Source organism: Caretta caretta, chromosome 8, assembly GCF_965140235.1.
Source record: "Caretta caretta isolate rCarCar2 chromosome 8, rCarCar1.hap1, whole genome shotgun sequence".
Lineage (NCBI taxonomy): Eukaryota > Metazoa > Chordata > Testudines > Cheloniidae > Caretta > Caretta caretta.
In genome coordinates, this window is record NC_134213.1 from 67,612,972 (window position 1) to 67,628,256 (window position 15,285).

The 15,285-nt window shown below is 39.2% G+C and overlaps 1 protein-coding gene across 8 annotated transcripts in view; it reads right to left on the bottom strand.

Annotated features, from left to right (window-relative positions):
• NTNG1 (netrin G1) overlaps positions 1-15,285 on the bottom strand; it is a 282,002-nt gene that overhangs the window by 28,510 nt on the left and 238,207 nt on the right. For 3 of the 8 annotated variants that reach the window (XM_075131587.1, XM_048860784.2, XM_075131586.1), the window contains one exon: positions 14,178-14,345. The exons of 4 other annotated variants lie outside the window; for them this stretch is intronic. In XM_075131587.1, the coding sequence (XP_074987688.1) occupies positions 14,178-14,345 (168 nt within the window). Of the gene's footprint in view, positions 1-8,452; positions 8,591-14,177; positions 14,346-15,285 lie in introns of all 8 variants that reach the window. One more of the 8 variants, XM_048860783.2, reaches the window with a different exon arrangement.

The following is a 15,285-nucleotide window of genomic DNA, read 5'->3' on the forward strand; positions in this document are numbered from 1 at the left end:
TTCACATCTTGTGTGTATCGCCTCTTTCTTGACTATATGAGGCAGCACTGCCTTCCTCCCTCCCCACCCCCCCTCAGTTCCTTCACATTGAACATCCAGGGGAAGGCTCCGATGCAGAGGGGTGAAGGGCAGGTCATGCATCACATTTCAAAGAACCACAGTTACAGTGAGTAACTGTTTCTTCTTCTTCAAGTAGATGCAGATGTGTATTCCAGGTAGGTGACTCACTAGCAGTACCCTCTGTTGGAGTGGGACTCGGAGTCTATGTGAGTAGGGATCGCAGGACCACTTCTCTAACATTAGTGTCCGTTCTGGAAGAAGCAATGATTGCGTAAACCTTTCTATGGACAACCATGTGGTAGCCCTGCAAATGTCCAATATGGAAGTGTCATTGAGGAATGTTACCAATGTAGCCTGTGCTCTCATTGAAATGAGCTAGTATCTTCTGAGGAGGCATAGCTGACACTATCTCATACACCATCTTGATTTAAGACGTTATTCATCTAGAGATGGTCTGCGCAGAGACTGTTTGTCCTTTCATGTGGTCCGCATGTGATTCGTGCTTTGCCTTGCCTGTTCGCAGCTGTTCAGTCCTGTTCAGATAAAAGGCTAGGAAGCATCTAACGTTGCTTCTTTGGAGAGGAATGCAGCTTAGGGAAATACACCGCTTGGTTCAAATGAAACTGAGAGACCATCTTGGATAAGAACTTGGGCTGTTACTGGAATGTTACCTTGTCCTTGGAGAGCATGTAAGGAGGGCCTTCCTTCAAGTGCCTGCAACTCACCCACCCTCCTAGCAGAAGCAATGCCTATGAAGATTGTAGTTTTTTGAGACAGGAGGGCCAGTGGACAGGATACAAGGGGCTCGAATGGAGGCCCCATTAGAGCTGCGAAAACCGTGTTCAGGTCTCACAAAAGGACTGGCTCTTGGACCAAAGGATGCAAGCAAAGAAGTCCTTTCAGAAATCTTGTCACTGTGGCATTGGAAAAAACTGATTTCTTTGGATAGGGGGATGAAATGCTGATACTGCTGCCAACCCCGATTTCTGAAGGTATATTAGGTACTCCAAGATGTCCTGGATTGAAGTTCCAGCCAGATAGGCCCCGTGGGCCAAGGACCACACTGGGAACCTCTTCCACTTACTCAAGTAGGCCATCCTATTGGAAGGCTTCCTACTGTTAAGTAGGAACAGTTCATCTGCCTCCAAGCAATGCCCTTCTTCATTCAGCCATGCAGTAGCCACTCCATAAAGTGCAGGGAGCTGATCACCAGATTCAGGGTGTGGCTGTAATCCTGTGTGAGGAGGTCAGGAAGAAGAGGAAGCAGTATGGAAGGATGAATTGACAGGGCAAGGAGGCCCCAGAACCAGCTATCATGCCACATCGGGGCGATCCACCTTGAACTTGGTGATGACCTGGAGAATGATTGGGATAGGAGGGGAGGTGTACAGCAGCGTTGACTGCCAGCTGCAGTGGAAAGCGTTTGGAGATGGAGCCCAGGCTGAGCATTCCCATTAAAGCAGAATAGGCAACACTTCTTGTTTTCCTTGGTCGCAAATACCCCAATCGCGGGAATGTCCCATGCTGCAAAAACAATCCTCCTTCAGGAGCCATTCTGAGGGCGATCTGTGGCCTCAGTACCAAGGCAGGTCACATGGCCTGTTCAAGCAGATGCCGCTTGAGGTGAAGGTCCCGCGCCCCCTGAGACCTCTTTTTGAATGATAGACAGATCAAACAACTCTTTAAGGTAGGCTTTACCAAGGCAGAGCAAGCATCTTGTGTAGAGTTGGGAATTGCCACTCCACAGGAAGGGCAATGCTTGGACCCTGGTGAGGGCATCACTCCCGCTAACACTACTCTCTCTCTCTCTTTTTAAACTAACACTAATTACTATTAACTATGTACAATGAACTAGGCTAAGAAGGATGAATGAGAGGTTGTGAGAGAACAACCACACTGAGCTCTGACTCCAGCTGATGGGTGCTGAGAAGGAACTGAGAGGGGTTAGGGCAGCCCTGCCTCATATAGTCAGGGGAAGGGCTATAGACACAAGGCACCCCTCTACAGGTACTGCTAGGCAAAATCTCCGGATCCAGAGGCACACACACCTACCCGGAATACACGTCTGTATTCTACTCGAATACATCTACTCGAAGAAGAATTAGAGTTTAACATTAGATATCTGACTGAAAACTCACACGTCTGAAAGGAATGTTATGCTTGCTAATTGTTTAAGATTTGTACTGTTAAATCAACAGATGATAAAACAGAGCTGATCCAATACTTCACAACAGTAATGTGTTCAATGAACTTAGGTTCTCAGTCTGTAATCAGATCTACAGAGGGGGACCTCTACACCTCCCCAAAACCCCCCTTGGGCTCAGTGACGAGTCAAGGATCTGCTTGCCAGGATCTCATTGCAGTAGCTGCTTTACCTGCTTACAGAATATCTGCAAGCAGATTGCTGGGATTTTTTTAAACTGTATCCATTGTTTGATTTTTATCTGACTTTTTCAAACTCTTTTTTTGTAACTCCGCGAGTTGATCAAACTGTGTTAATAAGCTGTCCCTGGTGGAAAGAATCACTACCAAAGTATTCTTTCTGTTACCTGATTGCAAACATTTCCAGCATAACTCCTTGCATTAGGAAAATTAAAAACTGGTTTCTGTAAATATTCCTGCATATATCAAGTAAAATCTCTTGAAATGTTATGGTAATGGAACACAAAAGAGGTGAGAATATGGCAAAAGAAATATATGTAGAAATTTAATGTGGAAAATACTCTTTATTAGTCACTCAGCTTTAATTTTAAAACTGACATTGCTTTTGTCTAGATGTAGATGTGTCCCCACTCTGATTCAGGCTCCTCTTATCACATGTCATTAAGAACCCACTCTGGACTGGTCCCTAATGTGCAAAGATGTGGTTGGTCTTCTTGCTTTTTATTTATTTATGTATTCATTTATTTATTTAATTCCTAAAATTGCAAAATAAAAAAAAGGATCTCTGATAATCTGGGTCACTTTCTCAAACTCTAAACAAGCTTAAGGGCTAGATTGTTTTTCATCCATTTCCTAGACTTTGGGGGAGAAGAGTGAGAGAAAGAGGGGAGGTTGTGCATTTGTGTGTGTGCGCGCATGCCTGAGATAGAAATGGGTGATTGGCACACAGCGGTCACATCAGCTGCACCCTGTTTATTCAGTACAGTAAGCATTCTCCCTGCACCAGCACACCTCAGTTAGATGTTATGTCTGTGTGGTGGAAGCCCTGAACTCTGAGGTTACTGCTGCTAATGTTAGTACTTATGACCTGGAAGGCAAGGACCAAGATTTTACCTGGCCCCTCTATTAACAGGGATGCAAGGGGTGAGCTACGTGTCTTTCTGTCTTCTTCTGACTTGTGTCCATGCAGTACTAAGAACAATTTGGGCCTTAATGTATAAAAAATATTGCAGCACCTTGGTCCATAAAACAGAATAGGTCTTTGCATATAATATTTTAATGTAGTGGATTAACAACTCTGGAACATTATCCACTTGGAATGTATAATAATGTTTTTTAATACTTAAAATCTATCTGCGTAATTTAAATCTACACTATGAACTGACATGACATAAAATATGGATTTGTGTGATAGCAGGTCAAATTTCTGGTTCCAGTGGGTCAATACTACACACTGGGAAAGCTCCCTAAACATAAATATGCCTAATTTTGTAAATAAGCCATATTTTTTTAAAAAAGGAAAAAGTCCCAATATATATTTCTGTAGCATCATGGCTCGGAGAAAGCTGTTACAGGGAATTAGATAAACACCACCCTTGGTGTGCTCAGGCAAATAATCCCTCCAGACTCTTGATAATGCAGTGCAGCGATTTTGGTTTTCATGTAATTTTCTAGAAGAAAATGGTAAACAAAATCTTCCAGACAGAAATTAATTGGAAAAAAATGGGCCAATTGCAAAAGCAACTAGATCATGGACTCCTCTGCTGCACATTGAAATATCAGACAGCGGATTTTAATCCAGCCTATAACCCTGACAACTGCATTCAGCAACAAGTTTCTTCTGATTTTTGAATAGATGAGCAGTGCTATTTGTTTCCTTTGTGTCAAGTAAAGAAACTTATTAAATATCCCTTGCTGTGTTTTAACTTTCTGAATATATCAGTCTTCTAGTGTTTTAACTAGATATCCTGCAAAATATTTGCAAGAACTTTGATTCAACAAAATGTAGTTTAACTACATATTACACACAAAAAACACTATGAAGAAGTCTATTCTGACCAAGGCCATGAGACAGTGAACAAAGCATGAATTGACAGCAGTGTTCACAGTACATATAAATGTGTAACTAGTAGATAAGGGAACAGTAGAGTAGTGATTAATGTGTAACGGATGGCAGATGTGTGGCACGTGATCAGTTCATGATTTGTATGGAGTATGGTGCCCAGAAATTAATGAACCAATCACAGAGTGCATGACATGATGTAAAGTAAAATGGGCATACGGCATTCTCTTTTGGGAATGTGTATATAATTAGATTAATGATTATGTACTTTGGATTTGTGGCAACCCCTGTGCTAGTAGAGTCTGATCAACTCAGTGTAGTTTTACTATATGACAGTAAAGAAACCTAAATGACTAGTTCAGAGTCGAGCTGAGTTGCTGGAGGTTAAGGTATTGGCGGAAATGCCAACACTATGTTAAAAGAAAATTGAGGTTGCAAACTCAGGCACTCAGAGGGTAGGAAATGCCAGAATTAAGGTTGCCTGTTTAATCCTAATGCTGCCTCTTGGGCATGTGCATTATGATACATCTTTAATTACATGATCACATAATGTTTTTTTCCACAGGACAGGCAGTGCTTATTTAGGGCTTGTCTACACTTGAAATGCTGCAGCAGCAGTTGCATTGCTATAGCACTTCACTGTAGACACTGCCTTTACCGAAGGGAGGGGTTCTGCCGTCGCTGTAGTTAATCCAGCTGCCCAAGAGGCAGTAGTACTGTCTATATCGAGGGTTAGGTCAGAATACCTACGTCTCTCAGAGGTGTGGATTTTTCACATCCCTGAGAGAGACAGCTATGCCAATGTAAGTTTTTTGTGTAGAACAGGTTTCAGAGAGGCAGCTGTGTTAGTCTGTATCCGCAAAAAGAAAAGGAGTACTTGTGGCACCTTAGAGACTAACAAATTTATTTGCGCATAAGCTTTCGTGAGCTACAGCTCACTTCATCAGATGCATGATGAAGTGAGCTGTAGCTCACGAAAGCTTATGCTCAAATAAATTGGTTAGTCTCTAAGGTGCTACAAGTATTCCTTTTCTTTTAGTGTAGAACATCAATTCAATAGTTTTGTTTTCTCCTTGTTGTTCAGCATTTGGCCTCATGCTTTATTTGCTGCATTAACTATTCCAATCCTGTTCTGAACACAGAACATAATAAAGGCCTTACTGGGTGAAACCAATGGTCCATCTAGCCCAGTATCCTGTCTTCCAATAGTGGCCAATGCCAGGTGCTTCAAAGGGAATGAACAGAATGGGGCAATTATCAAGTGATCCACCCACTCCCAGCATCCGGCAGTCAGAGGCTCAGAGCATGGGGTTGCATCCCTGACCATCTTAGCAAATAGCCATTGATGTGCCTGTCCACAATGACCTTATCTAATTCTTTTTTTGAACCCAGTAATAGTTTTGGCCTTCACAGCATCCCCTACAAATGAGTTCCACAGGTTGACTTGTGTGAAGAAGTACTTCCTTTTGTTTATTATGACCAATTTCATTGGGTGACCCCTGATTTCTTGTGTTATTTAAAGCAGTAAATAACACTTCCCTATTTACTTTCTCCACACCATTCATGATTTTATAGACCTCTGTCCTATCCTCTCTTCCACGCCGAACAGTCCCAGTCTTTTGAAGTCTCTCTTCAAAGCTTCACAAATATTATTGAATTTATTTTCATGGCAGCCCTGTGAGATAACGGAATTGTATTATCCCTGTTTTACAGATGTGAAACAGAGCCACAGAAAGACTAAGGTCAGAAATATCCGCTAATTTTGGGTGCCCAATTTGAGATGCCTAGAACCTTCTTTTTCATTATATAGCTCTTTATGTGTTCAAAGCACAACTCCCCAGTGACTTCAGCTGTAGCTGTGAGTGCTCACACTTCTGCAAATCAGGCCCCAGGGTCTCAGGACAAGCACTCAGGAAATAAGGTATACACAATTACGGACCATCTGAGAAAAGTTTGATATGAATGACTTGACTAAAATCACATAAGCATTCCAGCAGAGGCAGGGAGATAATTCATTTCACCAGGGCAGCTGTCAACTGCTTTAATCATGAGATCATTCTTTCTCTTATTGTATTCCCCCCTGGCTCATTCATTATACACCTTCTAATGTCTGCAACAAATTAAGCATGGGTTGAACAGCCTCCTTTCCTTCCCTCCTGTATCATTTCTGGAGCAAGTCCATCCTGTGCACTGAGTAAGGCAGGGATCCTGTGGAAAAATAGTATGTGATCACATAATTAAAGTCTGTATGATAATGTGTATGCAGAAGGGGGGCAAATTAAGTTTTTGAGTGCTTGACTGTGCAGCCTCAGTTTTCCTTTAATGTAGTTTATTGGGCCTAATTTCCTAGGTTTTCAAAAAAAGCAAACTGAGAAAATAGAAATTCCATCATGTGGCACAATATTGACACTCAGATGATTCATCAAGCAGGTTTGTACCTTTCGATTCACTGCACAGACCTCTGGCACTTGAGCTAAAGGAGTAATTGAAAGCAGTAGGAGGTTGTCATAATCTATGTGAACCAGCACTAGAGGGATGAGGCAATTGAGCTCTTACATAGTTCATAGCCTGATAGTTAGGGAACTGGGTGCGGATGCAGGAGACGCAGGTTCAAGTCCCTACTCTGATTGATTCTCTGCAGGCTATTTTTCCCTCACGGACCACTCTGAATCAGGCAGAGCAGGGACTTGAACTAGGGCATGGGGACACACACTGCTTCCCAAATCAAAAACCTCAGGTTTCAGTCTCAAAATGGACAATTCAACACAATTCTGATTTCCTTAAAAGCATTTGAAAAATTTTGTTTTAGTGCCAGTGAGGAAAGAAACCAAATTTCAAAACTTTGAAAGTTTCTGTCAAATATGTTTGCATAAACCAGTTATTGAATAATAAACATGTTAAAATCAAATCTGTGTGTGTATAATTCACAGATGTAGAAACAGGCCAAATTCATTGAATAAAATGTTTACTGTGAATAGGTCATTCATCTCTAGAGACTGCCTGTGGCAAACCTTCAGTAGCTGAAACGTTCTATTTCAGGAATTATAGTTTTCCTACCTGCAATTCCTGATAGTTTTTCAAGTTCCTTGCTTTGGAACTGTTGTCTGCTTATTTGAAGGCCAAGGTCTCTCTCCCTCTCCTCAGCGCTCCCCTCCCCCGCTAGTTGTATTTTAGGAGGCAGTGAAGTAATCTTAGGATATATCATTTGTATTTGGTTTTAGAGTATTTTAGAATCTGTAGCTAAAACACTATGCCAGTAATTCTTCTTCTTTTCATCTTTCACGAGTTTCAGATCTTACTAACCAGGAGCAAGTGTTTCTTGCAGAAACTGTCTCTTGTATGTGTGTGTGATTACGACACAAGTGCTGAGAATCAGGGAGAGAAGGTGAAAGAAACAAATAAAAGGATGTTCAAGGGTTTGTAGAATTAAATCCTCAAAAGTAGTAGTTATAGAGATTAGAATATTAAGGATCTGATACAAAGAATCCAGCAGCAGCACGCTAGCCCAATATGTAATGGTGTGGCATTTTCTTGTGTTATCTAGAAAAGAAACTTGGTGTACAGCTAAATATTGATCATCATCTGCTACTAAAAGTTAATATTAAATGCTGTTTTTGTCCCATTTTAAATGAAATTAAAATCTTTAGAGTTATTAACTCTGGTTTAGACTGTATTTTTCGTTTACTAAGTAATGAGTTAGTACGCTGTTCTATATATATACTATATGGATGTAATTTAATTTATGAACTCACATTTTTAAGTTACTCAGAAAGGCTGAAGTTCAGTCATAGAAATATGTTAATACACTTAGATATCACCTTTTGTCTTTCAGTCAGAATTTTTAAGTTTGGAAAGTTGCACTTGTGGTTTAGCTCACACAAATTAATTGATAGCGGGCAAGACACACAGATCTGCATATTTCAGTACAAGCTCCTCCAGGCATTAGCAGAGAAAAGGGGAGAGGGCACTAAAAGCATAATGAAATAAATGGACTGCACAGTCAATTTACTGCCCTCATTTGGGAGTATCCATAAAGGTTCAGGGAGTGAGGCATTTTTAAAGCTTGTAAAAGTTTTGCTCTTTTTCAACTCTAAGTAACTGCACATGCTGGGATACAGAAGCACAGGCAGCAAAGGTGCAGGAAAAGGGCAGCTCTCAGTTACTTACGTTGACAGCCTAGGCTGTGCCAGATATATCCCAGCAGACACTTATCACATTTACGCCCTGATGTTCCCTCCTTACACTCACAGAATCCTGTGTCATTACAGCGGTCACGGACAGAGCCAAAAGGGTTACAATTACAGTCTGCAGAAACAAGACAACACACATACGCTGGCCATAATTCAAACAATAGCAATAAAGGAAGCAATTCTAGTGTTTAAAAGTAAAGGAAGACTGTCTATTAGTGACATGTGGAGGAGAGAGAATAATTACCACAGGTCCACTTTTCATTTGTTTGGTCGCTTTAAGAGCAGACCTCTGTTTGATTATGTGAGGGGAAAAAATAAACAGAAAAGATGTAGAGTAAAAAGATAACTGATCATAATGGAGATTCCATTTTAGTAAGGAGGTTTTGGATAGTTGAATGAACATAATGAAAGATTTGTATAGCAAGGATAAATCAATATGCCATCAGGATGAAATCTGTTTTAAATGATTAAAATAGGTGTAGCTGTATCACTCAATACTTTGAGTTCTGCTGAACATTTTAAAAGTGCTACATAATGCACTTCACTTATTTCCAAGATAGACTTCCCTCTATGTTTAGGAGTACTATGTTAATTATGTAGGTACTTGCCATTGTAGTGATGAGAATTTACAGTGCACCTTTCACATATTCCAAAACAACCCTGAGGTGGGGAGCAAAATACTCCAAGACTTGGTCAGTACTGACTTTAAGCTGTCCTTTTCATTTCACCTCTTTTCTTCCACTCCCATGGGGAGGTGGATGTGAGAATGGAAGATCCCGATGCACTCCAGCACCCAAATGCCTGACCCTGACCAAAGACGGTAGTAAATGTTGGTGGTTTGAGTTGACCCCTTTATCTTCCACAACCTTTAGTCTAGGGAAGTATGTCTTCTTCTCTTGAACCACAAATCTCTCTCTTTAACACCATCACAAATTCAGTGCTCAGCTCTGGGCTCCAGGGCAGGTGAGATCCCTTCAAAGAAGGAAGATCGTTGACAGCAGTGTTGAGTTTTCTGGTACTGCTATGGATCAGCTGTCTATTTTCTCTAAGCCTAAGGGCCAAATTCTGATCTTGTTTGCACCAACATAAACCTACAGTAACTTCACTGTTGTAACTGAGGCCACACCCTACCTCTAAAAATAATTTTGTCCACACACCTGATTTGTGCTGCTATCAAAGTCAAGAGATACAAATCCATTGGCAACCTTGCTGGATGCATTGTTTATTTTTTTTTCTTTTAATCAAGTTACCTTGCTGTTACTGTTTGCTAGGATTACATTAAATTGCAGCAATATTACAAATGACAGAAGAGGAAAAAGCAACAGAATATTTCAAAATCCAATGGAATTTTTTTATGGGGAAATGAATACTACCAGAAACAAATTTGTCACTTGTTGCCTTACTGCTTATTAACTTTAAATGAGAGAGGATGTTTCAAACATTTGGCATGCTGGAGAAGAATAGTTACCTCTGGCAAACACAGTTCCACAATAATAATCCAGTCAATTAGCTAACAACATTAATTAATGAAGTTGAATGCTGACATATAAAAAAAAAACAACAAAAAACAGCCCATTGTGAAACATTGAGCACAGTTATTCCTCAGTGGGGGGACCATATAAAAAACTAGAACTTCTTATGTTAATCAGACATTTGAAACCTTTATGTAAATAGGCATACAGTTGAGGTACTAAATGCAGTCAGTCAAATTTATTTAAAGAAGTGTAAGTCAAAAGCTAACAGCACTGTATATTATAAGGAAATGGCCTGATTCTCCTCTCATTAAACTGAAAGTAACTCCTGAACACAGTGGAATTACACTGATGTAAAAGTGGGAGAAGAGTCAAGCATGGAATATATGATCTGTATATAATATATTGTCCCACAAAATAGAAAGCCTGATCTAAAGGTCAATGAAAAACGCTCACTGCCTTGAATCATATCAATAAGTAAAGAGTATCAGGCTTATATTTTGCGACTAAAGGGGACAATATATACTGGATTAAAAAAACTGTTATGACAAACATCTTTATAAACGTGCTGTTCTGACAAGCCTCTTTTAAAAAGTGGTAAAATAAGTTAAAGGGGTATTACCAAAAAAAAAAAAAATTAAAGTGCAGCTTAACAAATTATTATCCCAATCTTGCAAAAACACTTAGGCATGTGCTTAGGCATGGAGGTTGTAAGATTACGCCCACGTGTAATGTTAAGCATGTGCCTAATGTCTGCAGGATTAGCACCTATTTGAGAAAGTTTAAAAAATCAGCATTTCAGTATTTCTTTCTGAGGCAAAATAAATGGCTATACTTGGTGTCTCATCTGTAACTACACTGTATTCATATGGTTATGTATGCTCCATGGTACTATGCATGGAACTGCATGTTTTATGTCGCTCGCAGATTCTTGCTTAAAAAGATTCATTCACATGACACTAAATGTGTTACCTTCATGTAATTATGGTATCACACCATAGAGTAACTGCATAATAATTCAAAGACCTGGTACTTGTATTTGAAGTTTATATAGAAAAGCCAAGTGCTTCATCAGTAATTACAAAACAACTAATCACCATGTACATGCAATAGCCAATGGCCTCTGCAAAATAAAGCATTATCTGGATTTTGGGACCTTGTACAAATTATATTTAAGTGTAATTCTTCAAATACTGTTACTGTTCCTTCAGTGTAAGAGCTTGTTCAATCAAATGTAAGCTGTATGACATGTTCTTATTTGCGTTCATAGCTAAAAGCATTCTCAGTATCTCAGTTATTTGTATCTCTGTCATTTCTAAAAGCACCACATCATATGTTTCCTCCATTTGGTCTAATCTTGACTATTGTATATTATGTAGCTGTCATTTTTTTTATCCATACACTTACCATGTATATTTTTTACTTGGTTTGAATAGTGCCAATACATATTTCCCTTGATAAAGCTAGCTTAGCCAAACATTTTTAATTTTCTTAAACACACTGTCTGGAAATGGGGAAAACAACTGCACTGGAAAAATAAGATATTCATATGTAAATATCAATGCAAATCTCCTTATTAGCTTGTCCACTGATCTACTAAATGTGTAATTAAAACCCACAACACTGATTGGCTGTCAGGCTCTGGGTAATCAAATGAGCATTTCCAATAGAGTGAGACACATTGCAGGCTTGAGTCTCAGAAGTGTTGAGTATCTTTAACGCTCACTGAAATCGAGGGGAGTTGAGAGTGCACAGCGGCTTGCAGGATCAAGTCACTAGAGTCCCAACACAGGAAAGCACTCAAGCACATGCTTGCGTCCACCCCTTTTTAGGAAAGTATTTCAGTGTGCGCCTAAGGGCTTATCTTCACGTACAGTACTAGAGTGGCACAGGTGCAGCTTTAGTAAGATGCTCCTACACTGGTGGGAGAGCTTCTCCTGTCGGTGTAGTTAGCTACCCGCTTTAGCAGAGGTAGATTATGTCGGAGGGAGAAGCTCTCCCGCTGACATAGTGCTGTCTACGTTTGGCGGGGAGTGAGTATTCCACACCTCTGAGTGACGTAGTTATACTGCTATAGGTCTGTAGTGTAGATCTGGCATTAGTCCCACTGACTTTAAGGAAGTTTTCTGGAGTCAGGGCATCAGTCAGCATATGCAGATTTTGTATGCAGTATGATCAACTGCAAACCTGAGGAACTGTTCTATATTTGATTTATATTTTTTATTTAAAATGACATCGTCTGATAGGTACTATTTTGACCTTTCTGCAGTCATCCCACATGGTACAATGCCTATAGGAGCCCATGAGAATTTTATTTACATTAGGGTGTGAAGGTCTGGAAATGGTCTGTATATTTTTATTTTCTGAAGAATCTTCCTGATTAAACTTTTTAAAATTTTATTTCTGCTGAGTCAGGAATGCTGAAATCTGCTCAGTTGTTCATTTTGTGAACTAATTCTAAATGTATTGCTTGCAAATTATTTTAAAAAGTCATTATTTTTGGTTCCTGCTTTATTAACCCCTCCTTGTTGCCCATACTGCAATAACTATTGATCCCCCTGTCTCCCAGCATTTCACTGTATATTCAATGACAATCTAGTGAATGTGAAAAAAAAGGAAAAGTTATTAGATACCTTTCCAGATCTCATAGCTTCTTTAGCCAGTTTAAAGTACATAGCTCTGTTGTCATAAAGACAATGTCCCTTGTCCACAGCAAACAATTACTAGGAAGGGATAGTTCTGTTCAACAGTACTATATATGGCCTATGTTTATTTTATTTAACAGGATAATGTGAGTGCCTGACTTTCTAGTTGTCATACTGAAGTTCATATTACCTCAGCTTAATTAATGTCGAAGGGAATAATGCACATCATTTCACATGGTATCAACCAATGTTAAAAAGGACATATGAAATACAGTGTGCATGTGTCTTATTTTTCATTGAATAAAAAATATATCGATAAATTGCAGATTGGAACAAATGATAATCTAAATTAGGTTTCGGCTGAATCTTTCCAACGAAGATAAAAAAAAGTCACATGAAATGTGACTTACTATGAAAATTTGTCCACAATCTGTTTTTGAATTGCACAAAAATATTACCTTTTCAATCCTATATTAACTCTTTGGTTACTCTCTGATTAATGACAGAAAGCACCCTGCTTTGCAGATGTGGTGAATGGATATAGCTGAAATCCATGACTGACTCATAGTTACAAGCAATATTGTAAAACACACACTAGCTCTGTTTATAACTGGAACAAGCTTTTAAGGCCATTTGTTAACTAATAGCCATGGAATGAACCTGTACTTTCAACATACTATATGTTAATTTTTCATCCAGATAGTCCAACCTCTTTCTCACTAAACAGTATTTGAGATAATGTAAGGATGCTGTGTATTGCTTCAGTGTCACAAATGTCTTATATTCTCTTCTGTATGTCATTCTTATTACTGGTATTCCATTCTGGCATTCTCCTGGTTTTAGCTGTTTGGAAGTTTTCATGGGATTATAGTATATATATGTTTGAAGCATCATAGACCCTGAGGAGTTTGCTTCAAAACTGGTATCAGATATGGCTCATAGAATTTTTTTTGTGAGTTTTGGTGTCTGACTTATTTTGTTGGATATAACTGATTTGAAAAAAAATATGCTCTCAGCTACAAGGGCATACATTAAAAGTGAAAGGAGTTAACTCTGAATTTATACCCTTTTATCCGACAATTGGGCACAGTGTGTTTGTTTTTGAAATCTGGATGCATAAAAATGTTGTTACAAATATAGGCACTAGTCTTGCCATTGGATTAACTCTTATGGATCTCCCTGCAGGTGCAAGGGTCTGCACGCATTAGGCCAACTCCAAGATCTGAGCTTATAACTTAAGGCTCAGTCCTTGTTTTGCAACTCCCATGTGATTTCTTCTGAGTGGAAGCACTGCACAATCAGTTTATCCCAGAGCTCCTGTGAAGAGCTTCCAAAAATCTTTAGCAATGATCTTGCTACTTTATGCTGTTCTTAAAGACATTCAAAATACAGCCCCGAGGCCACAATTAAAACTGGGACAAATGCATTGAATGTCTACACAGGAGATGCTCTTATCCATTGAAAAAGCTCATTCTGGTTCAGCTGGCAAATATATAGCGGTGGTGTAAATTGCTAGCCAACTCACTAGTAGCTCCCAATAGCTGAAAAGGCAAAGAACAAAAGCCAGAATTATAATGAAACTGACCTATGCATACATTTTCATCGTCCAGCTCTGCAGAAGCATTTCTGAAGTAGCCCAGCCTGCATAACTCACAGTGCTGCCCTCTAGTGTTGTGTTTACAGCTCACGCAAATGACTGTATTTATCAGCTCGATGTAACTGCACCGGTTGGAGTGGCCGAAGCATTCACAGTCTTGCAAGGAAGAACAGAAATGTATACAAAATGTATACAGTAGCAGAGTAATAGCACATTACATGCTTGGTTAAAATGAACTATGCATAGAAGATGAATGGTAGCACATACATGTTAGTCAGTGTAACACATTGACAACAACAGATGTCTGATTGGCATGAACATGACATCTGTTTCAGGCAGGTTAAAATGATCAGACATTCATGACTCTGAAGATTGCTTCTCCTCAGTAGATCTGATGGAAATGAAGCATTTGCAGTTGTAAACCTTTCAAGGGTTTTGTAGGCTCAGTTTACAAATGCATATCTTTTGCACATTTGAGATGGAAATAATCAAAAACATGTGCAAAACTTTCCTACACTTAAAAAAATTACGAAATGTTAAATACGTAGGACAAAATTGTCAAACTTGGGTGCCCAAAGTCAGACATTTAAATCCACAGTTAAGCACCAAAATAAACCAGTGTGATTCTTAGAGATGCTGAATAAGCATAACTTGTGCTTAAGTAAATAAAAGTTGTGGATGTTGAATACCTATGAAAATCAGGCTATTTCACTGAGGTGCATAATGGTCCCAAATTTGATAATTTTGGCCAGCATTCCTAAAACAATTAACTTATAAGAACAGAAAGGAACAGAGATGAGTGCCATTTAAATGCCTGTTAAACTGCCATCCTGAGTCAATACCCAACCTATCTTTATACCAATGACAACACTTTTAGCATTTGAAAAATATCATGGAAAATTCTTCGGTTTGTGTAGAATAGGAAGAATGCTTACCATAGCCATCTAAAGTGTAGTGCCCACTTTAGCAACTATAATTGTATCGAAAAAATATAACAGGCATTGGAATTCTGTCATCTTTTATAAAACCAATTTCTGGCTTGGGCACAAAAAAGTCATCCTAAACTTTTATTAGCAATTTTTGTTGTTGTTCTAAG